The 23,955-nt window shown below is 41.2% G+C and overlaps 1 protein-coding gene and 1 long non-coding RNA gene across 9 annotated transcripts in view; one reads left to right on the top strand and one right to left on the bottom strand.

Annotated features, from left to right (window-relative positions):
- Nucleotides 1-23,955, top strand: part of MKLN1 (muskelin 1) — a 339,221-nt gene that overhangs the window by 124,299 nt on the left and 190,967 nt on the right. Inside the window, exon 3 of one of the 8 annotated variants that reach the window (XM_067042142.1) lies at nt 20,023-20,566. The exons of the other annotated variants lie outside the window; for them this stretch is intronic. Coding sequence (XP_066898243.1) covers nt 20,517-20,566 — 50 coding nt within the window. The 5' untranslated portion in view covers nt 20,023-20,516. The remainder of the gene's footprint in view (nt 1-20,022; nt 20,567-23,955) is intronic. 8 annotated transcript variants of the gene reach the window in all.
- The window catches only part of LOC131762601 (uncharacterized), a 30,316-nt gene continuing 24,067 nt past the window's right edge, over nt 17,707-23,955 (bottom strand). The window contains exon 2 of the long non-coding RNA XR_010842083.1: nt 17,707-18,673. This is a non-coding gene — a long non-coding RNA (uncharacterized lncRNA). The remainder of the gene's footprint in view (nt 18,674-23,955) is intronic.

Genomic DNA, 23,955 nt, shown 5'->3' with positions numbered 1-23,955 from the left:
GTAGATGCCTATATTGAAGAAAAAAAAAAAGAAAACGATCTCAAATCAATAACCTATTCTTCCATTTTCAGAAACTGAAAAAGAAGAGCAAACTAAACCCAAATCACGCAGATGGAAGGAAATAGATGAGAGTGGAAATTAATGGAACAAAGAATAGGAAAAACAATAGAGAAAATGAACAAAACCAAAAGCCGGTTCTTTGAAAAGATCTACAAAATGACAAACCTTTAGCTAGACTGACCAAGAAACAAAAGAGAGAAGATTCAAATTGCTGAAATCAGAAATAAAAGAGGACACTACTACTAACTCCACAAAAATAAAAAGGATAAAAAAGCGAATACTATCAACAATTGTATGCCAATAAATTAGATAACTTGGACCAATTCTTTGAAAGGCATAAACTACAGACTTCCCTGGTGGCACAGTGGTTAAGAATCCACCTGCCAATGTAGGGGACATGGGTTCGAGCCCTGGTCCAGGAAGATTCCACATGCCGCGGAGCAACTAAGCCCATGCGCCACAACTACTGAGCCTGCGCTCTGGAGCCCATGAGCCACAACTACTGAAGCCCGCGTGCCTAGAGCCCGTGCTCCGCAACAAGAGAAGCCACCGCAATGAGAAGCCCGTGCGCTGCAACGAAGAGTAGCCCCCGCTCCATGCAATAGAGAAAAGCCTGTGCCAGCAACGAAGACCCAATGCAGCTAAAAATAAATAAATAAATTTTAAAAAAACTATACAAACTATGCAAGAAGAACAGAAAATCATAATAAATTTGTAACAAATAAATTGATTGAGTTCAGAATTTAAGACTTCCCACAAAGAAGAGGTCAGACCCAGATGAGGTCACTGTTGAATTTTACCAAAATTTAAAGAATTAAACAAAATTTTCACAAACTCTTCCAAAAAACAGAAGAGGAAGTAACACTTCCAACTCATTCTTTGAGGCTGGTATTACCCTGATTCCAAAGCCAGACATCACAGGAAAAGTACAGACAATATCTCTTATGAATAAAAATTGTCAACATTATACAAGCAAACTGAATCCAGCAACATATAAAAGTGACTATACACTTAGAAGAAAACAGGACACAGCTTTACAACATTGGATTTGGCAATGATCTCTTGGATATGATACCAAAGGCATAGGTAACGAAAGAAAAAATAGATTATGTCTAGAAATATAGAAAGAACACTTACAACTCAATAATAAGACAAATAACCCAATTTAAAAATGGACAGGGAACCCTCCTACACTGTTGGTGGGAATGTAAATTGGTATAATCGTTATGGAGAACAGTATGGAGGTTCATTAAAAAACTAAATGCAGGACTACCATATGATCCAGCAATCCCACTCCTGGGCATATGTTCAGAGAAAACTATAATTCAAAAAGATACATGCACCCCAGTGTTCACTGCAGCGCTGTTTACAATAGCCAAGACATGGAAGCAACCTAAATGTCCATTGACAGATGAATGGATAAAGAAGATGTGGCACATATATACAATGGAATTACTCAGCCATAAAAAAGAATGAAATAATGCCATTTGCAGCAACATGGATGGACCTAGAGATTACCATACTAAGTGAAGTAAGTCAGACAGAAAGACAAATATCATATGATATCACTTATATGTGGAATCTAATAAAAAATGATATAAAGGAACTTAAAATTTTTTTAAAAATTATTTATTTATTTATTTTTGGCTGCATTGGGTCTTCATTTCTGTGCATGGGCTCTCTCTAGTTGCGGCGAGTGGGGGCCACTCTTCATCGCGGTGCACGGGCCTCTCACTGTCGCGGCCTCTCTTGTTGTGGAGCACAAGCTCCAGACGCGCAGGCTCAGTAGTTGTGGCTCACAGGCTCAAGTTGCTCCGCGGCATGTGGCATCTTCCCAGACCAGGGCTCGAACCCACGTCCCCTGCATTGGCAGGCAGATTCTCAACCACTGCGCCACCAGGGAAGCCCTAAATGAACTTTTTTACAAAACAGAAACTGACTCACGGATCTTGAAATCAAACTTATGGTTACCAAAAGGGAAACATGGGGGAAGTGATAAATTAGGAGATTGGGATTAACATATACACACTACTATATATAAAATAGATAACTAACAAGGGCCTACTGTATAGCACAGAGAACTCTACTCAATATTCTGTAATAACCTATATGGGAAACAAATCTGAGAAAGAATGGAGATACACACACACACACACACACACACACACACACACACACACCCTGAAACTAACACAACATTGAAAATCAACTATACTCCAGTAAAAATTTTAAAAAACAAATAAGTAAATAAAGCCATGTGAACCAATCTTAGGACCACACCAGGGACGCCCTACAAAAGCAACCTGGTTTCCTCCCCAAATGGATATACCCTGAAGACCCTAAATTGCTTATAAAAACAATTAAAGCCAATCACATCTGATACCCTAAAAAATAAAATGGACAAAGAATTTGAATAAACATTCCTTCAAGGAAGTTATACAAAAGGCCAGTCAATAAGCACATGAACAGGTGCTCAACATCATTAGCTGTCAGGGAAATACAAATCAAAACTAAAATGAGATACCTCTTAATACCCCCTAGGATAACTATAGTCAAAAAGACAGATAGTATTAAGGGTTGGTGAAGATGTGGAGAAATTGGAATTTTCATACATTCCTCGTAGGAATGTAAAGTGATACACCACTTTGGAAATCTGTCTGGCAGCTCCTCAAAAGACTATAACATAGAGTTACTATATAACCCAGCAACTCCTCTCCTACATATACAACCAAAAGAAATGAAAATATATGTCCACACAAAAACTGCACATGAATGGTCATAGCAGCAGTAGTCATAATAGTCTAAAATTAGAAACAATCTGGAGAAGTTGATTTGCAAACTACTTTCCTGCTTCTCCATTCTTTGGCCATTGAATAAAGATTGTGCTGTTCCAGTCCCCAAAAAAAAAAAAAAAAAAAAGAGAGAAAACCACCCAAATGCCTATCAGCTAATGACTGGTTAAATAAAATATGGTATATCCATACAATAGATGTTATTTGGCGATGAAAAGGAATGAAGTACTGCAACATGGATATAAACCTTGAAAACATTATGCTATGTGAAAAAGGCCTGATTCCATTTATATGAAATGTCCAGAAAAGCAAATCTATATAGAGAAAATAGAGTAGCAATTGCCTAATTGCTGAGGTTTGATGGAGGAGGTTAGGAGGAAATGGGGAGTGACTGCTAATGGGTACAAGTTTTCTTTTTGGGGGTGATAAAATATTCTAAAATTGATTGTGGTTATGTTTGCACAACTCTGTAAAAGTACTAAAAAATATTGAGCTGTATACTTTAAATGGGTGAATTGTATAGTATGTGATGTATATCTCAATAAAGCTGTTAGATATATATAGAAAGATGGATAAATGGATGGATGGATGGATGGATAGATAGATAGATAGATAAAGGTATTATTAGGACAAGGGATAAAAGAATGCCTAAACCCAGGCTTAGCCCAGGTACCACTGTTAGCCCTGACAGTTGAGTCAATAGTAATGTAACATTTTGTTAATCGGGTTGCACCTAAAATGCTAATGCAGAGCTCTCTATTAAGCTGGCCTAGATCTCATAGCCAAGATAGAAGATTTAGGGGGCATTTTTCCTTGCCCTAAGCCCAAACCTGAGTCTTGCAATTTTATCACCCTCCACTGGGTGTGTAATAAGAGAGCAGTCGAGAACATTTGAGAGAATGTAGGAGAACCAAATAGCTGAACTTCATGGTGTGAGGGAGAATTGCCCTTCTAACACTGAGGCCACCACGAAGGAGGAAAGAGAAGGAAGGAAAGGGTTGGGGGAGAAGGGGGATGTGGATGGCCCGGTGACCCTACTCACCGTAAATGTGGATCTCTGCCTGCAATTAGAGTACTGTCTCCTCTTGCAGGATAGGAAGGAGAGGATAGAGAGAAGGTTGATGTTCCTCTCCTTGAAGCTTGTAGTCGGAGAAAGATTCCTGACAGAGATATGTATAGAGATGCAGGTAGTGGAGAAGACAGGGTCAAACCAAACCTGAGCAGAATGCCTTGGTGAGTAAGAATGTTTCACAGTTCCATGAAAATCAAAGACCCATTAGAAGAAGCTGAGTAAGATTTTAACCCATAAGGAAATTGCAGAGTTATTAAAGCAATTTGTGTTTTGTGGCAAGGTTAAAATTGTTGGTATAAATGAAGTGCTCTGCAGATGTTATCAGGTATTTTAGGCAGGGGAAGCCATGCATTTACTGTATTAGTGCCTTGGGTGGTTCTTTTTTCAAAGTCTTATTCCCTTCTCTTCTGAATGCACTTCTAGTCAGGGTACACTAAAGTTCTGTTCACGAAGAAGAATGAGGATGGAGATGAACTTCAAAACTGTATAGGAGAGATACAACCTAGTGACTTGCTTTATGGTGCATAGTTTTGTAGAAGGAAAATGACCTGCAGTGTCTTTGGTGAAAACAATCCTTTTCCTCTCTGTTTAGCTCCCATAACTGCAACAATTTGACCTTTCAGTGCAAGTAAGCAGCCCAAACCCCAAGGAAGGACACAGGGGTAACAGGAAAGCCAGTTACAGCTGAGAGCAATGATTCTCTGTGCAGACTTCCTGCCCTCCCGTTTTGGGTTGAAACCTTTTCTTCATCCTTTTGAACTTTCTCTTCAGCTGCTTTTCATATGTAGCACCTCTATTAGGGTTATGTGACTCTGCCCACCAACACTTCCTGTGCCACCCACCTCCTTACCCTGGAAAGTCTGGCCTTCCAGAGAGCATCACCTTAGAGTAACTTTCCAATTCAGATCTCCAGTCATCGTTTGTGGTGTCTTATAGAAAGGTGATTTGTTCATGATTCCCTTCTTCTTTGCAAAATTCTAATACATAGAAGGAATCAGAATAGTATAATGAACATCCAATATCCACCATCTAGATCAAACAATTGCTAAAATTTTTCCATATATTCTCCATTTTTTTTCTGAAGTAATTTAAAGCAACTTATAGAAACATATATGTTTCCCCCCAAATATTTCAACATTTATTTCTAAATAATAAACACATCTTTATCAGGTAAACACAATTCCATTCTCACATTTCACATGATTCCTATAATTTCTCAATAGCATGTAATATCCACCCACATTCAGATATTTGCTACTTGTTCCCAAAATGTCTTTTTAAAAGCTATGTGGTAAAATATGCATATTGTAAAATTTTCCATTTTAAGTGTCCAGTTCAGTGGCATTGTCTATTCACAATATTGTGTAATCACCACCACTATTTCCAGAACTTTTTCATTATGCCAAACAAACTCTATACCCTTTAAGAAAAACTCTCCATTTCCCCCTCTTCCCAAATGACTTTTTTTTTTTTTTTTTTTTTTTTTTTTTTTGCGGTACGCGGGCCTCTCACTGTTGTGGCCTCTCCCGTTGCGGAGCACAGGCTCCGGACGCGCAGGCTCAGCGGCCGTGGCTCACGGGCTTAGTTGCTCCACGGCATGTGGGATCTTCCCGGACCAGGGCACGAACCCGTGTCTCCTGCATCGGCAGGCGGATTCTCAACCACTGCGCCACCAGGGAAGCCCCCAAATGACTTTTAAAGATGGTTAATTCAAACATATTTTATTTGGTAGTTATGCTTCTTAAGGCTCCTAATCTAGACTTGTCTCCTCGCACCATACCCATATGCATTTTATTTTCATGACGTTGACTTCTTCTTTTTTGGGGGGGCGGTTATAATGCAAGTTTTATTTTTGAATCCCCATTGAAATAAATATGTTAATCTTTGAAAAATATTTGATTATGTGCCACTAAAATTATCCCTACAGCCCCCGGTGAGAGTCATGCCCCATTCTGGAAAACACTACCATAGGGAATTACTGGAGGTACCCTGGGGAGGTAGGATGAGGCCATTGTTTGCTGAGCAAGGGTCATCGGTGTCCCAGGTAAGCTGCTTGCTGCTGTTCATAATTCTCTGAGCCCCAGACCTACCAGCATATTTGATCTTATCTTTCCTGGCTGGCAACACTTTGGTGGCTCCCTATTCTCTTCTAGATAGAAGAGTAAATGCCTTAACATAACCTACAAAGTCCTTGGGGATCCTGGGATAGGCCTACCATGGCCCCATCAGGCTGGTGAAGAGAGGAAGACAGGAGACAGGGAGGATCCCCTGGAGGAAGTGACATCTGAGCTGAAGTCTAACCAATTTATGGAGAGAACTAGGTGATGGTGGTGAAGAGCTTTTTTAGGTAGAAGGAACAGCAAGTGCAAATTTCCTGAGGCAGGAAGGAACAATGTGTGCATGTGAGCACGAAAGAGGCACTAGAGGAAGAGTCTGGGAGAGGAGCTTGCAGGGGTCAGACCCTGCCTGCAGTCCCTGGAGGCATCACAAGCATTGTGATCTTAATGCTGTGCCTTACAAGGAGCCATTTAGAGCTTCAAGAACAGTGACTTCATTTACTTGAATAACAAATACTTTTTGAACACACCTACTTCAGGTGAAGCACTGGGGAGTTTAATAGAACAAGACTCTCATGGTCCTTGCCATCAGGAAACTTATATTCTTTTAAAAACAAAAGTTATACATATGCATGGTTTAAAGAAATAACAAGTATTATAAGGTTTTCTATGAAAACAGAAGGCAGTCCACTACCTTTTCCCCCATTTCCACTTTCGCAGAGGCATCCATTTTCAACTCTTTTAGCTGACTGTATTTTGGATTTATCTCCATTATCTCTAAGTAATCTCTTTTTTTTTTGATTTTTGATTTTATTTTTTTTATACAGCAGGTTCTTATTAGTTATCTATTTTGTACATATTAGTGTATATATGTCAATCCCAATCTCCCAGTTCACCACCTCCCACCCCCCCACCCCATTGACTTTGACTTTTTGACGATTCTGGGCTAATTGTTCTGCAGAATGTCCCACCTGCGGGATTTGTCTGTTTTCTCATGGTGTTGTTAAACTTGTTCTTCTGTCCTCTGTATTTCTTGTAAGCTCAAAGTTAGATCAAGGCTTGATAGGAATCAGGTTAAACATTTTGGTAAGAATTCTTCATGGGGTAATGCTGTATACTTCCTACTGCCTCGTATTAGGCCCTACGTAATGTCTGGTTGTCTCGCTACTAATGAAGTTAATACTGATCACTGGGTGAAGGTGATGACAGCCTATTTTAAAATGGGTTTTTAAAAATGGGAACTTGACTACTTGCACTGTTTTAAAATGATTATCCCTACTTTGAAAGTTCAGATAAAGGGGCTCTGAGTTGTTGCCTGGCACCTAGGAGACAGCATTTATCCTGTGTAAAGGATAAGAGGATTAAGACTGAGGCTTTGTCCTCTTTATGGAGTAGATGCAGGAGTTCATGTTTATCTCTGAGGGTGGTCAATCAAGGCAGAACGTTCTGGAATATGAAGTCTAGCAGAGACTGGGCCCAGAAGAAGGTACTCTGAAACTGGTCATTAGCCAGAATTTAACTATGAATAAACAGATTTTTTTGTTAACACTTCTTTTTTTTTTTTTTTTTTTTTTTTTTTTTTTTTTTTTTTTTCGGTATGCGGGCCTCTCACTGTTGTGGCCTCTCCCGTTGCGGAGCACAGGCTCCGGACGCACAGGCTCAGCGGCCATGGCTCACGGGCTTAGTTGCTCCGCGGCATGTGGGATCTTCCCGGACCAGGGCACGAACCCGTGTCTCCTGCATCGGCAGGCGGATTCTCAACCACTGCGCCACCAGGGAAGCCCTTGTTAACACTTCTTAAAGACAGTCAGAACATTTTGGGAGTTCAAATACGGAAGACTCTTACGGCATTTTAAAATAACTCTCTCTTCACCTTCTATTCTTCCCCGCCCCCCGCCAAAAAAAAAACACCCCACTTTAAACTCTAGAGTAAAAAATTAAGGAAGAGCATTTTCTTTGGATGCAGAATAGACAGATCTTTAGATGTTTCTTGAGTACTGTTTAAATTCTAGAGTGAGGAAAAAGTATGCATCTATTCTCTCTGGTTGATGTTTAACTCTTTTTGCTACCGTAAACTAAATAATTCATTGAAAATATAAGCAACTAGGTTAAAGGATTTCATTGTTAAAAATAAGAATTTGGGTTTCTAAGGAAAATGAGTTATTTTTTAAATCTCCAAATAAACACTCTCATTTTACAGCAATTAAGTACCCAAGCCAGTTAAACTTTGCTCAAGGTTGCCCTGTATTTCTGGATACCCAGAGGGGTTTTTTTGTTATTATTGCTTGTTTGTTTTTCATGTTTGTTTTTGTTATTTCGTTTTTCAGCTAGCACAAAGACAAGGGAGTTGTTGTGAATTTTTTGCATAGCAGGACAGAACTTAACCTTAGGATACTGGACTAACAGTTTTCATTTTACTACTGGAATTAGTAATATCCTTTTTCTCCATTTATACTGTAATTTTCAAAGATTCTGGCTTCCAAGTTACCAGTTGGGTAGGGGAGGTGGTAAAGGTCCCTTTGAGGAAATCGTTCTTCCACAATAGCACTGCTGGTGGACCTAGCAACACTTGCCTATTACCTCCATTCAGGGTTACTGTATTTGGTGATGAAGACCTCACCAGTAGTTACAAGAAAAGACAATGTAAACGGTCATCCATTCTTTTCCTTTTCTCTTCTTTTTCTCCCTCCTCTTTATACCTGTCCTCCCTCTTTTCTTCTTTTCTCCTCCTTTCTCCTCCTCCTTCTGCCTCTCTCCATGTCCCTCTCCCTCTTCACTCATTCTTCTTTTTTCTTCCCTTCTTTTGCCACTCATTCTAGATCGGCATACTTTAATGACTCCCCCATTCCCCCAAATTTTGTGTTCCCGAAGGATTCCCTGCTTCACACCAGCCAGTGGTATGTCACTGAATACTCAATACAATCAAAGGGGTGGGAGAATCCCAGAAGAGGAGGTCTGTGCCTGGATCTGTGTTCTGAATTGTTCTGAATTCCCTCTCTCCAATTTCCATTTGTTTTGAACTGCCAGCTCCAGTTTCCAGTCTGATTTTCTGGGATCTCAGAGTTCTATAAGGATAGTAATGAAATTACTTGAACCATGTCCAATACTTCAAAAAAGCCTAGAAGACATACATATATATACATGTGTATATATATATATATATATATATACACATACATATATATACTTTTAAAAAATTTATTTATTTTTGGCTATGCTGGGTCTTCATTGCAGCGTGTGGGCTCTTTAGTTGTGGCCCACGGGCTCCAGAGCATAAGGGCTCAGTAATTCTGGCCTGTGGGCTTAGTTGCCCCGCAGCATGTGGGATCTTAGTTCCCCCACCAGGGATCAAACCCACATCCACTGCATTGGAAGGTGGATTCTTAACCACTGGACCACCAGGGAAGTCTGAAGACATTGTATATTTATTCACAATAAAGCCTGAACAGATTGACTAAGTAAAGCTTCTTTATTCTTGGGGGGAGCAGGGGGTTGGAAGATGGGGGGAGATTATGCCACACTAACTCATTGTAAAGACTGTATCTTCACAGTAAGAAGTTCTGGTTGGTTGTGTGTGTTGTCTATAGGGTAGAGAAAGTCTGTTGGAAAGAATGTGGGTATGGAGATAAGGCCAACCAGAGTTTAGTCTCTAGGGAGTTCCCTGGTGGCCTAGTGGTTAGGATTCCAGGCTTTCACTGCCATGGCCCAGGTTCAGTCCCTGATCAGGGAACTGAGATCCCACAAGCCATGCAGTATGGCCAAAAAAATTTAGAGTTTCTAGCAATAAGACTTGAGCTATTTATTTAGCATCTCTGAACCTTAGTTTACTCATCTGTAAAATGGGGCTATTCATTTCCATTTTTCAGACTCCTTGAGGATTTTAGATGATCTATGTAAAGCACTCATTAATACAATTTCTGGTACCTAATAAATAGTTAAAATATTTTCTTTATGAATGTGATTTATTTAGTAGTTAAAAATCTTTCAAAGCATATAGCTTTGGGGGAAAAAATGAGATCATTGAGAGAAGAGGCTGGAAAGCACTCATATAACATAGTTCTACATGGCCACAAAGATCCCTTAAGAACTCCTGCCAAGTCCTGAGGGCTCTGATTAGGGGATATACAAGGAGGTCGCACATCCTTTGTGTTAATCAACAGATCCTGTCTTGAGGGGGATACTCAGTTGCCTAACCATACCTTAGCAACATTTCCTTAAGCCCACCTGTTTGTCTGCTGGATTCCTATGTGATTTTGACATAGCTCTGGTGATGAGCCTCAAGAAGTACCAGGTCTGCTCATGGCTATCTAACTGTGGCCAGGGATTTTAGTTGGGAAGACAAAGGAATGGAGTGCCTTGGGAAGATGGATAGAAGATGAAGTTTCAGGAAGAGATGAGGATCATCATAGCTTAGTTTGCACCCCTTGAAAATAGGGCAATAGAATATATTTCTTGAAAAGAAAAGTACTATCCCAAGACCAACTCTTTCATCTCAGCCCTAAGGGACTCTTACAAAAAATGAGACTTTCTCCTAATTCTCTTACTTCTTCATCCCCCTGGGCCCTAACTCTCTCCCAGCTCATCCCTCTCTCTCTGCACTCCCAGGATAGGGAGATCAATTGCCTCTTTCCTATAATGGGATCAGGTTTACAGGTAGAAGCTATCTAGCATTTTCTAGGACTCTTGTCCCAGGCCCCTGCTAAGTTTCACTTGGTAGAGCATCTGCACAAAGATGAACTATAGAATCCAGCTTTTAAGCTTGGTGTTTCTGTTGAGCAGGCCAAATGACTTTGGAATATCCTGTTTTAAGCTGAATTTATCCCTTGTTATTTTAAAAGCTATAACAAGTTGTTTTTTTAAATGTTTTCAGTCAGCACATCTTTATTTATTGTCCTTAAGACCCGAGGCTACTTGAAGAAGGATTTAATTTCCAAAGTCTAATAAGTAAACAAAAGTTTCCCAATAACATCTTCAGGCAAGCACCAAAAGACCTCATTTTTTGCCACAGTGCTTGGTTGGCTCCCCCCATAATTGTCCATTAGTATTGGGCTCAACAAAACTTTGCATAATCACATAAAAAATATACCTTCAAACACTGTTACTTCCTAATTGATTTTTTCTTCTTCTTCTTAATTACCATGTTTAGCAAAAAGCAAAAGTAAAACAGGTCTTAAATATGGTATTATCTGACTAGACCCTAAGCATATAAAATCGAACAGACTATATTGGGAGATATGATAACTATGGTCGGGAAATGGTTATTCACTGTTCTCCCAAGAGTTTGAAAACGTCCAGAAGGGACTGGTTAGATAAGCAGAGGCTCACATGCATGGCTTCAGCTCTGTGGGAATGTCTAAGCTTTAAAACTAACTCCAGAATCCCACTAAATGTGATATTCCCTGATGTTGAGCTTTGTCTCTGATACCTTCTTTTGTCTTGATCCTCTGTAGCTGTGGACTGAGACTCCCGAAATTCACCCTAGTCTCTCTTCCTACTTGTGACCAGGAAAAAAGTTGGGAGATAGGGTTGTGTTAGTCAAGATAGGCTAACTGTTAGAACAAATGGCTTCAATATAATGGTTTGGCCCAATAAAAATATATCGTTCTTGTCATAGTACAATATAGATTGGGAGGGGTGGGGGTGTATGGAATGTAGAGGTCAATCCTATGCAGTATTTCACGGTCTTCTTCCAAGGCATGCTCTAGCTTCCTCTAGGTTCTCAGAATCCTCTCCATTCAGCCAGTGGGTGGGGAAAGAGCCTGCCGTGTATTGCACAGGAGGCTTGTCATGCACCAGACCTGGAACTGGCACCCATCACTTCCATCCACATCCTATTAGTCAGAACTCTGGCACATGGCTCTGTCCAACTTCAAGAGAGGCTAGGAAGTTTAGTCTAGCTGTGTGCTGAGCTCATAGCAGTTTCTGCCACAAGGGGAGACAGATAGCTCCTCAGGGCAGGCCAATGGTTCCATGCTTGTATATCATCAGAGGTCTGCAAAATAAGTGTACTGTCCTATTTTTAGGTCACTTAATGCCTATACTTACAATTAACATCTTGGTCAGTTCCTGGAAAAAGTCCAACTGTCAAGATCAGCATCAACGTTGGTACCACCACAAATCAGTCCACACTGCAAACTTACTTGTTTATATTTAGGTCTTCCCAGGGTTTCAAGATACCTGGGCCAAGCCCATACAGAGGTTCTTATTGGAAGTTGCTTATGCACTTGCACTTTGTTCTGCTCGTCACAGATGGTTCCCATGACAAAGTCTGGCAAGTAGTCCATCAGAAGCCATTTGTAAAGTCTAATCCAAACTTTTTCACATGGGACCTATGAGGAGAATAAATGTGTTATAAACATTTGAAAAAGTGTCTCCATACCTCTTCAAAAACTATGGAAAACATGTTTTTGTCTCTTCTCAATCAGTGTATTTTTCAGTTGTCACCACTCTAATTGCGCTCTTGCTTCCTGCTTCTCTCATTAACCAATTTACAAAGGCTATTTCATAGTGCAACCATTTTGGAGACATCCATTTGTCCTCATTTACTCACAGGCAACTATTGCCATTGAGATTTTAGTTTCCTCCGATAATGTTTGTTCATTTTTTTAAAAAATAAATTTATTTATTTTATTTTTATTTTTGGCTGTGTTGGGTCTTCATTGCTGCATACAGGCTTTCTCTAGTTGCAGCGAGCGGGGGCTACTTTTCGTTGCGGTGCATGGGCTTCCCATTGCAGTGGCTTCTCTTGTTGCGGAGCACAGGCTCTAGGTGTACGGGCTTCAGTAGTTGTGGCTCGCAGGCTCTAGAGCACAGGCTCAGTAGTTGTGGCGCATGGGCTTAGTTGCTCCGCAGCATGTGGGATCTTCCTGGACCAGGGCTCGAACCCGTGTCCCCTGCATTGGCAGGTGGATTCTTAACCACTGAACCACCAGGGAAGCCCTGTTCATCTTTTTATATAAAGAGGATGATGACATAAATTGTACAAGGTAATGATGGTAAAGTCCTGATTCTGTTCTGCTTTTCTAGTTGTAGTGTAAGTTTTCACCACCCCATCGACACTTTCCTCTTGTAATGTAAGACATGCACTTATTATATGGCTCATGGGATTAAGGGTGCCGTCTTCATTCATTTATTTATCCATTCATTCTTTCTAAAATAATTACTGAGTACCTACTGTGTGCCAGATAGTGTGCTAGATGCTGGAGTCAGAGCAAATAACAATACGTATAAGGTCCCTACACTCATGGAGCTTATGCAAGAGACAGACTCTAAGTAAATAATAATGCAAAATATTAATTATAATTGTAACATTTGTATGGAAAGCTTATTTTCCTTTTAGCATTATGGATAATCTTGAATCATCAATCATTTTTGTTTGTTTGTTTTTTAAACTGAGGTCTTTGCTCCTCTGTAAAAACCAGCTTCTTTTCCTTAGGGTAACAGTCATTCATTCACTGATAATATTCATCAGTTCATTAAATATTATTGTAAAACTACTATTTACCAGGCACTATGCTAAGATTTCCAAATACAAAAATGAAAAGACAATATCCTTGCCCTCAAGGCTCCTGGTCCAGACTGACATGCAAACCACACAGTACATTACGTTAATTGTCATAATGGGGAAATGTGAAAAGTGCAGTGAGGCATAGGAAGAGGAGGACCTAGATCTGCCTACACAGGTCAGAGAAGACTTCACAAAGGAGGTAGCACTTGGACTGAGGTTTAAGGGTGAATAAGACTTTGCTAAGAAGACAAATCAAGGAAGGGCATGAGATGGCTAGCTGACCATCAGAGACTCATGCTCTTCTTCCATAGCATCAACTTTTTCTGGGAATTGGCCCAACCAATTTCCAATCCCCTATACATCTAGGTGGAACTAGGTGATCCGTTCTCATTAATGGGATGTGAGCAGAAGTGATGTACATCATTTCTAGACCAGGTTAAGAAGTAAGTATGCCTTTGACTTCCCTGGTGGTGCAGTGGTTAAGAATCCGCCTGCCAATGCAGGGGACATGGGTTCGAGCCCTGGTCCTGGAAGATCCCACGTGGTGCAAAGCAACTAAGCCTGTGCGCCACAACTACTGAGCCTGCGCTCTACAGCCCGCGAGCCACAACTACTGAAGCCCACGCACTGAGAGCCCATGCTCCACAACAAGAAAAGCCACCGCAATGAGAAGCCTGTGCACAGCAATGAAGAGTAGACCCCGCACACCGCAACTAGAGAAAGCCGGCGCGTAGCAACAAAGACCCAATGCAGCCAAAAAAAAGAAGTAGGTGTGCCTTTTCTTCCTTCTCTTTCCCAGCTGTTAGCTCTGGAAATAAAGGACTCTAAAGCTTAGAGGATGGCAGAGCTGCAAAACAGAAGGACCCTGGGTGGAAGGCGGCTTGCCAGACTGATCTGTTATGTGACTAAGAAATAACATTCTAGTGCTTTAATGTACTGATATTATATAACTCGTTTGTTACAACAGTGAGCTCTACCTTAATTAATAGAAGGCAGTTCAAGCAAAGTGACCATTATGTTTAACTTACTGATGTAAGGTCTAGCACAGAGTACATGCTCAGTAAGTACTTGAAATTGCAGGAAGTGTTATGGGGGAGTACAAATAGTCCATTATAGCCAGAGTATAAAATACATGATTGGTGGGAGTGAGAGGAGGGTGGCACAATAGATAGGCATGGGCTGATCTCAAAGAACCTTGAATGTCACGCTGAAGAATTTAGGTTTAATCTTGTGATAGGAAAGCCAATGTGAAGAACATTTAAAAGGTGAGAGTCAAGATCTCTGAGAAACACAACACCCAAGAACCTGCTTTAATTTTCTTTAAATGTAAGATGCGAATCCAAAGATGAAAGACAGGATTTCAGAACCAGAAGACATCATGGTTTAATCAAACCTCATTTAACAAATGAGGAAAGTGGGGTCCAGAGAAGTTAAGTACCTTTGCCAAGGTCACCCAACTAAAATTGGGCGGAGCTGGGGACTAGAAGGCTAGTCTCTTATTGCCAGCCCTACAGCATTGCTCTTTCCACTGTGCCACAGTTCTTCAAAGCAGTTGAGACCAGCTGGTGTGCCTGTGTTTTCAGTTCCCTAATGAAGACATTGGGGATTTGGAGGCAGGGTATTTACCACGGAAGGCTGTCTTCTCTGTAATCCCTCATCTGACTTGAACCACTATTTTGGACAAGGTCCATTTTTCAGCATCAGATTTCCCTAGAGGACAATTGGGAATGTGCTTTGTGGCCTGTGGGGTGCCCTTGCACTTTCTGAGCTTTTTGGGGGAGGAGGAGAAGAAGGTAGCAGTGGTTTGAGCTCCTGGAAATGTTCCTGGTCCCTAGGCATCTGGGGAGTTGTTGGCCCTCCTCAGTGACTGTGGTTTAGCCTGCCAGCTGACTGTCCTTCAGGGGTCACATCAAAACGCCTTCGTCAGCTTGTCTCTTTAAAGGGTCAGCCCCTATGGCTGGCATTTTAATATCATCTTCTGTTCATCAGTTCATTACTTCTGGTTTTCATATATTGTTAAACTGATTCATTATTCATTATCATTATTTTTACTCCATGTGCCACCCAGAGCAATATGACATACATTTGTTTTTTTAATAGCAAGTGGGGGCAAAAGGACAACTGTGCTGAGGCCAGTCTCAGGAAAGCATGACATGTGGTCTGACTTAAGGAGGGCTGGGTATTATTGAAATATTTTACAACTGAGGAAGCCAGAGCACAGGTTGGGGGGCAGGGGAGGTCATTTGTCCAAAAGTCCCCAAGAAATCTGGGGAAAAATACATTTCTTGATGTTTTCTGGCCTAGCATTTTATAATCTCCTCACTCCTTCTCCTTTGGATGTATCCTGGTTTTCTCCCTTGCATGCTGCTCAGCTGATAGCACAGACGGTTGGGACGAAGTATGAATGAAGGTGAGATTACGGCCTCAGTCCCTGAGGAGTGCCTTGGTGGCACCCAAAGACAACGTCTTATGCAGTGGAAAGTGCTTGGGCTTTGAACTCAAAGAGACATCAGCCACTCTCTAACTGTGAGACTTTGGGCAAGTTCTTAACGTCTCTGAGGCTCAGAGACGTTAAGAACTGTCTTGGTGCTGGGCACACAGTTGGCTCTTAACAAGTGGTATTTCCTTTTCAGGTCTCTGAGAAGTTCCTATTCTTTTCCTCAATCCCTATCCTGGGTTCTGGTCAAGTTGTGAAATGAAACAAAAGAGGGAGCAGATGGAGACCGAAATACCACGTTGATTGCTGATAAAGTCTGTTTATTGTGAGAGATAACGGGATACTAAACACTAAATGAGTTTCAGAATTAGGTCGACTTGTTCACGCAGTCACAAGTAACATTTGACCAGGGCAGGACTTCTCACGCTGGGAGTAGGAGGGGGAGTAGGAAGGGGACCCTGCTCCCAGAGGAGCAGACCTAGGTGACATCCTCACTGTGGGCAGGTGATACCTAAGTGGAAGAAAGAAGGAGCTAAGCTGAGCCTGCCCTGTGTACTTCTCAATTCTCAAAGCGGATTAAGCTAAGGAGGAGGAGTAAGAGAAGTAGACAGACGCCAGGAGTGCCAAACGCCCACAAGGAAGGAAACCTCCGAAGCATCTCCCTCAGCATTTCCCTTCTCTTGTCCCCCTCCTCTCATTTTGTGCCGCTACTTTTTAGCCACCCTGCTCATGAAGGACACAGCTGTCAGTACTGTGGGTAGCCTCAGAATACAAAAGGTTGGGAGAAAGGTGTGGGAGAGGGAGGGAGAGGTTGTGTTGAGTCATTAGTAGAGAAAGAGAGGTGGCCACATAAATCCAGAAAGAAAAGTCTAAGTTCAGAGTCAGGAGTTAGAGGTCTAAAGGGAAGGAGGATCAGTGTTCAGAGACCTGAACTAGACAGGAGGGCACTGCAGGAGCATAATCAGAATTTCTAGGCGTGGGGCAACACACTATTGCCAGATCCCAAGAGGACAAGTAGGCAACAGGGTTCCAACATATCTGACCTCTGAGTCCTGGAACCACATCTCCTGGAGATGACTTTCAATCCTAGCATTGGGTTATATACCCTCTACCTCAATTTTTAATCTTTAAAATATAAGTATATTTTGTGATTATAAAACTAATACATGCTCACATTGAAAAATTCAGAAATACAGAGAGGTATAAAGAAAAAACCAAAAATAACCCCAAATCTCATCACAAAGAAAAACTAATATTAACTTTAGCTATATTTCTATTCAGTCTTTCTTCTATGCATATGGTTATACAGATAGGGTGATTTTATCTATACTTGTTAAATTTGCGTGCAGAATTTTTAACTTAATATTATAATATAATCATTTCTCCATGTTATTAAAAGTTCTCAGCAATTAACATCATTTAAAATGACATTTTCCTTGGTTTTAAGCACATCTGGATCAATCTCTACCAATTTATGAAAATCCCGTGGGTCTGGAGAAATCTTTTAAATGTTTACCTTCTTTTGAGTTGGTGAATAGGGCATTCTCAAAGGCCAGGCCTCTATGGGACCTGTACATGGTAACTACTACACAGTACTTGATCTTCTGGAGAGTTCTCATATTTCTAGCAATTGATGACATGATTAATCAGAAGATGCCACCCTGCAAAATACAATAGTTCAAAGCATAGGCCTTTCTTTTACACCACATCATTGTTACACACTCAAAAGAACCACTGTATTATTTTGCCATGGCTGCCATAACAAAATACCACAGACTGGGTGGTTTAAACAACAGAACTTTATTTTCTCACAGTGCTGGAGGCTAAAAGTCCAAGATCAACGTGTCAGCAGGTCTGGTTTCTCCTGAGGCCTCTCTCCTTAGCTTGCATGTGGCTGCCTTCTTGCTGTGTCCTCAGATGTTCTTTTCTCTGGGCATGGCTGATCCTGGTGTCTCGCTGGGTATATTGAATTAGGGCCCACCTTAAAGACCTCATTTTAACTTAACCTCTTTAAAGGCCTTATCTACAATATATAGTCTTTCATGAACAGCTTCTTTCACTTAGCATAATGTTTTCAAGGTTCATCCATGTTGTAGCATACATCAGTACTTCATTCTTTTTCATGGCTGAAAATATTCCATTGTATGGATATACCACATTTTGTTTATCCATTCATCAACTTATGGACATGGGTTGTCTCCACTTTTAACCGCTATAAATAATACTGCTATGAATGTTCATGTATAAGCTTTTGTGTGGAGGTATATTTTCATTTCTCTTGAGTAGATGCCTAGGAGTAGAATTGATGAGTATTATGGTAATTCCATGTTTAGCAGTTTGAGAAACTACCAAACTATTTTCCAAAGTTTTACATGCATCATTTTACATGCCCACCAACAATATATGAGGGTTCCAATTTCTCTATATCCTTACCAACACTTGTTATTGTCTGTTTTTATTATAGCCATCCTTGTGGGTGTGAAGAGGTATCTCATCGTGGCTTTGACTTGCATTTCCCTAATGACTAGTGATGTTGAGTATCTCTTCTTGTGCATATTGGCAGTTTGTATAAATTTTTTTGAGGAATGTTTATTCAAATTCCTTGCCCATGATTTAACTGTGTTGTCTTTTTATTATTGAGTTGTAATATCTTTTTATATATTCTGGATATAAGTTCCTTGTCAATATACAATTTGCAAAGATTTTCTCCCATTCTGTGGGTAGTCTTCTTACTTTCTTGATGATGTCCTGTGAAGCACAAAAGTTTTTAATTTTAAAGTCCAATTTATCTATGTTTTTCTTTTGTCACATCTGCTTTTGGCAACATATCTAAGAAACCTCTGCCATATCCAAGGTCATAAACATTTACTATGTTTTCTCCTAGGGGTTTTGTAGTTTTAGCTCTTAATTTAGGTCTATGATCTATTTTGAGTTAATTTATTTGTATGGTGTAAGGTGTAGCCCAACTTCATTCTTTTGCATGTGGATAGCCAGTTGTCTCAGCACCATTTATTGAAAAAACTACTCTTTCCCTATTGAATTGTCTTGGGTCCCTTGTCAAAAAATCAACTGACCATATACGTGAGGGTTTACTTCTGGACACTCAATTCTATTCCAGTGGTCTAAACATGTATCCTTATGCCTTAGAGCTTGATTATTGTAGTTTCATTGTAGATTATGAAATCAGGAAATGAGCATCTTCCAAATTTGTTCTTCTTCTTCAAAAGTGTTTTGGTTATTCTGGGTTACATTTCCATATAAAATGTAGCATCAGCTTGTCAATTTATGCAAAAAAGAAAGATAGAAAGAGCTATAGGATCTGGATAGGATTGCCCTGAATTTCATTTTCTGATTATTCATTGCTAGTGTATAGAAATACAACTGATTTTTGTATATTGCTCTTATATCCTGCCACATTTCTGAATTTGTTTTATCTTATTTTCTTAATCACGATGCTTTACTGCTTACTCTGTTAGATATTATAGAAAATACAAAAATGAACAAGATATGGTCCCTGTTCTGAAGAAGCTTATAGCCTAATTCAAGAAATAAGACATAAACCTACTGAGTGAATAATAGCCTGTTTCAGCAATGTACAGGAAAGTACAGAATTGCCAAGTGAACACTACAGATAATTAGAGCTCTAGCAAAGTTCAGGGGGTAGAGAGTCAGTTAAAAGTTGGAGAGGTCTGGAAAAAACAGTAGAAAGGATCTGAAGGCTCACTGATATGAGCCATTCCCATAAACAAACTTTTAATTTCAGTAATCCTAAAAATCTCAAGAGATCCTTCTGCTATGGATGACTCTCTGAGTTACCAGTGGAACATATATGCACTATCCAGATTTAATAAATTATAACAACTTGCCATATTTGCTTAAATTAAACTATAAATACAGTAAGTCCCCTATGTACGAACCTTCAAGTTGCGAACTTTCAAAGACGTGATCACGCATTCACATGTCCGATCATGTAAGTTCACATGTCTGGCGTACACTGTCATGTGTGTGCATCTTCTACAGGTGGTTGTGCTTTTGTGTACTTTACTGTACAGTACTGAATAGTGTACAGTAGTACAGTATCTTTATTTCAAACCCAGGATGTCCAGAAGCAAGCGTAAAAGCAGCAGTGATGTAGCTTGTACTGCTAAGAAGCGCCAGAAATTGGAGGCCCAGAGAAAGGATGAAGAGAGACAAGAGGAAGAAGAAGTAACTGAAGAACTGAAGAGATTCATGGCACAGGAAATGGCAAGGGTCTTTAATTGAGGAGGCAATGTTAATTTTTGAGGCACAGGACTGGAATGTAGAACGGGACAAGAAGGTTGTAGCAGTCGTTCAGAATGCAATCCAGTGCTACCATGTCATCTATGAAGAGAAAAAAAGAGCTATGACTCAGACATCACTGGATTGTTTTTTCAAGAGAGCAGAGAGAATTGAATCCAGCAAGGAACCAGAACCTGTGCCATCAACCTGGTCAGGCGTGATTGAAATTGCAGCTTGCCCTCCATCTCCTATTGCTGACGGTCCTTCAGCTCTGCCATCTCCCCGCTCCTTTCCCTCCTCCCATCAGTAACTCTCCTTGCCGTTTCACTCGATGCCAGCCCGTGTGCCAGCTGTTGTACTTGTACTACTGTACTTTTCAAGGTACTGTACTCTAAGATTTAAAATGTTTTCTATATTTTTTGTGTTTTTAATGTATTATTTGTGTGAAAAGTATTATAAACCTATTACAGTACAGTACTATATAGCCGATTGTGTTCGTTGAGTACCTAGGCTAACTTTGTTGGGTTTATGAACAAATTGGACTTACAAACACGCTCTTGGAACGGAACTCGTTCATATGTAGGGGACTGTCGGTAAAACATTTTAGTTACAACAAAAGGTCCTTCCGTCCCATCTCTCTTCAGAGATAACCAATCTCTTGAAGATGGTGGAAATCCTTCCCACATATGCTTTTATATTTTTACTAGACAATATGTTTTGGATGTTTGAACATGTATATAAATAGTGTACATATTTTTCTGAAACTTTTTTTTCAACATCATGTTTTTGTGGTTTTTTTTGCGGTACGCGGGCCTCTCACTATTGTGGCCTCTCCCATTGCGGAACACAGGCTCTGGACGCACGGGCTCAGCGGCCATGGCTCACGGGCCTAGCTGCTCCACGGCATGTGGGATCTTGCCGGACCGGGGCACGAACCTGTGTCCCCTGCATCGGCAGGCGAACTCTCAACCACTGTGCCACCAGGGAAGCCCCAACATCATGTTTTTAAGATTTATCCATGTGACACTTGTAGAGCTAGTCCATTCTATAATATAGTAATAGTATACTATATAGTACTGCAATATAGACCAATTGCATAAATATTCTAGAATCTATTCTATGGATGGATATTTGTTATGTCTAGCTCTTTGCTATTTCAAATCATGATGTAATTAATATTCTGGTGTATGCTTCCTTGGGCGCATGTGTGAGAGTTCTTCTAGGGAATATATCTAGAACAGAAATTGTTAGGGAATAGAATGTACACATTCTCAACTTTACTAGATTGCTCTCTACTCTCCACAGCAGCTGAACTACTTTTTACTCCCATCAGTGATATGTGAGAATTTCTCTCATCCTATATTCTAACGAACACTGTCAAGTTTTTAAAAAAATACACATATCTGGGTCCTATTTTCATAGATTCTGTTAGGGTAGCTCTGGAGTGTGGTTTGAAACAGGCCACAGGTGATACTGAAACACAAATGAATGGGGATTATGAATGAATTCATATCATTGAGAGCATCAGCTCGTATGTATGTATACACAATCTAATACATTGGTATGTGAGTTGGTATGGTGAAAGTGCCCTAGCACTTTGTTGGTAACATCTATGTTGGCTGCATTTAGATCCTTGAAGATAGGTAGAGAAGTACCAACCACCTAACATACCTTGCAGATGCGTTTTGAATCAAACAGGGGTATGTGATTGACCAGTCCACTGGCTGGTACTTAATCTAAAGTCCCACCTTTGCCAGCTGGGCTGATGGGGGACAATGTTGGCTTTCTGGGAGCTGTCTTGCCTCTTCCTAGGTGCATGGCTGGGTGCCAGTAGTCGGGACTTGCCTACATGCCATTGCTTAGGGCAGGGTGCATGTCAGCGATGTCTGCCAGCCCGCTGGGTGGTGTCACTGTATGGAGCACTTGTGGCTTTTTCAAAGCCCTGAGGAATCTGAGAAGCAAGTGAGGGAATGCTGCATGAAAACAAAAGACAGTGGAAAGAGTGACCAGCCAGCAGGCTCCAGCAGGCTAGAACGCTCTGTCCTTGTTATTACTGCTTCATGAAAATGCCGCCAGCTTCCTGGCAAGGTCTGGAAGGTGAAGACTTCTTGAGAAAACAAGGACAAGCAATGTGTACTTCTGGTTGCCCAGCTTCCTAATTTTCCAGTGGAAGCTGAAGGGTGAGGATGGGGAACCCGCTGCCCCTTGGTGGGTTTAGGCTGGTCTTTCCCTCTCTCCTGGCTGCTTTCCTGAGTTTTCTCCTACTCAAAGCAGCACTGTTCTGGTCTCAGAGGCCCAGCAGGGCTGGGCTGGGAGAGAAGTTGGGCCATGCCCCAGACAGAGCTGTTCCTCAAGGAGCCATCTGAAGGTCAGCCTAGGGGAGGACAAAGGGCTTCAGCCATAATCCCCATTCAAGGGGGCTTTGCCACAAAGAAGTGCCTCCTGGTTTGGGGCAGTAAGACCAGGGAGTGCTCTCATTCCTCACCTGCTTTCCTCAGAGCTATTCATGCCCTGGTATCACACAGTCTCACAGCATAGCCTGCCTCAATTTTCAGAAATGAGGGAGAAGCTCAGGAAAGGCAAGAGTTTTCATTAACTCATTATTGGATGGCTACTTGGACTCATCATTATTGGGCCTGTCAGAAGTCAACCTCTGCTTTCCCTCCTGATAATCTCCTGTCAGTGACATAAAATATCTAGGTGTGGGACTTCCCTGGTGGTGCAGCGGTTAAGAACCCGCCTGGTACGGGAAGATCCCACATGCCGCGGAACAACTAAGCCCATGCACCACAACTACTGAGCCTGTACTCTAGAGCCCATGAGCCACAACTACTGAGCCCATGTGCTGCAACTACTGAAGCCCACGCACCTAGATCCTGTGCTCCGCAACAAGAGAAGCCACTGCAATGAGAAGCCTGCGCACCACAACCAACAGTAGCCCCCGCTCATGGCAACTAGAGAGAAAAGCTGGCGCACGACAACGAAGACCCGACGCAGCCAAAAATTAAATATATTAAATTAAATTATTACAAAAAATATCTAGGTGCAATATAGGGAAGTACTTGGCATTCTCTTACTCTCTTAAAAAGTAGCTATGAGAATAATGAATAAAAATAGGTCTTTGTGGATACAGTAGGGCTGAACTGAGGGTGTGGTTTGCTTGGTAACAGCTCAAGCAAAGTTATTTCTCCTGGTCACCAAATGCTCTTGACTTTGCTCTGCCTGTCAAGTCCTAAAAGACCAGCTTGAATGTGACGTTTTTTGGTGAAACCTTCTATCAGAGTTAATCATTCCCTTCCTTCTGGTCCCATAGCATCAAGTTTTTATAAAAAGCATTCATCATGTTGTGTGACAACTACTAACTTGGAATTACGTCTTATTCTATGTGTTTGTGTGTGTGTGTCTCCCCAGCATTTATGGACTGTACTTTAACATAATAGTCTTTTTTTTTTTTGGCTGCGTTCAGTCTTCACTGTTGCACATGGGCTTTCTCTAGTTGCAGAGAGCGGGGGCTACTCTTCGTTGCGGTGTGCGGGCTTCTCATTGCGGTGGCTTCTCTTGTTGTGGAGCACAGGCTCTAGGCACACAGGCTTCAGTAGTTGTGGCACGCAGGCTCAGTAGTTGTGGCTCGCGGGCTGTGAGCGCAGGCTCAGTAGTTGTGGCGCACAGGCTTTGTTGCTCCGTGGCATGTGGGATCTTCCCGGACCGGGGCTCGAACCTGTGTCCCTTAACCACTGCGCCACCAGGGAAGCCCCAAACATAATAGTCCT

The sequence above is a fragment of the Kogia breviceps genome, chromosome 9, assembly GCF_026419965.1.
Source record: "Kogia breviceps isolate mKogBre1 chromosome 9, mKogBre1 haplotype 1, whole genome shotgun sequence".
Taxonomy (NCBI): Eukaryota; Metazoa; Chordata; class Mammalia; order Artiodactyla; family Physeteridae; genus Kogia; species Kogia breviceps.
The sequence above is the reverse complement of the archived record's forward strand: the minus strand, read 5'-3'. Positions and strand labels throughout refer to the sequence as shown.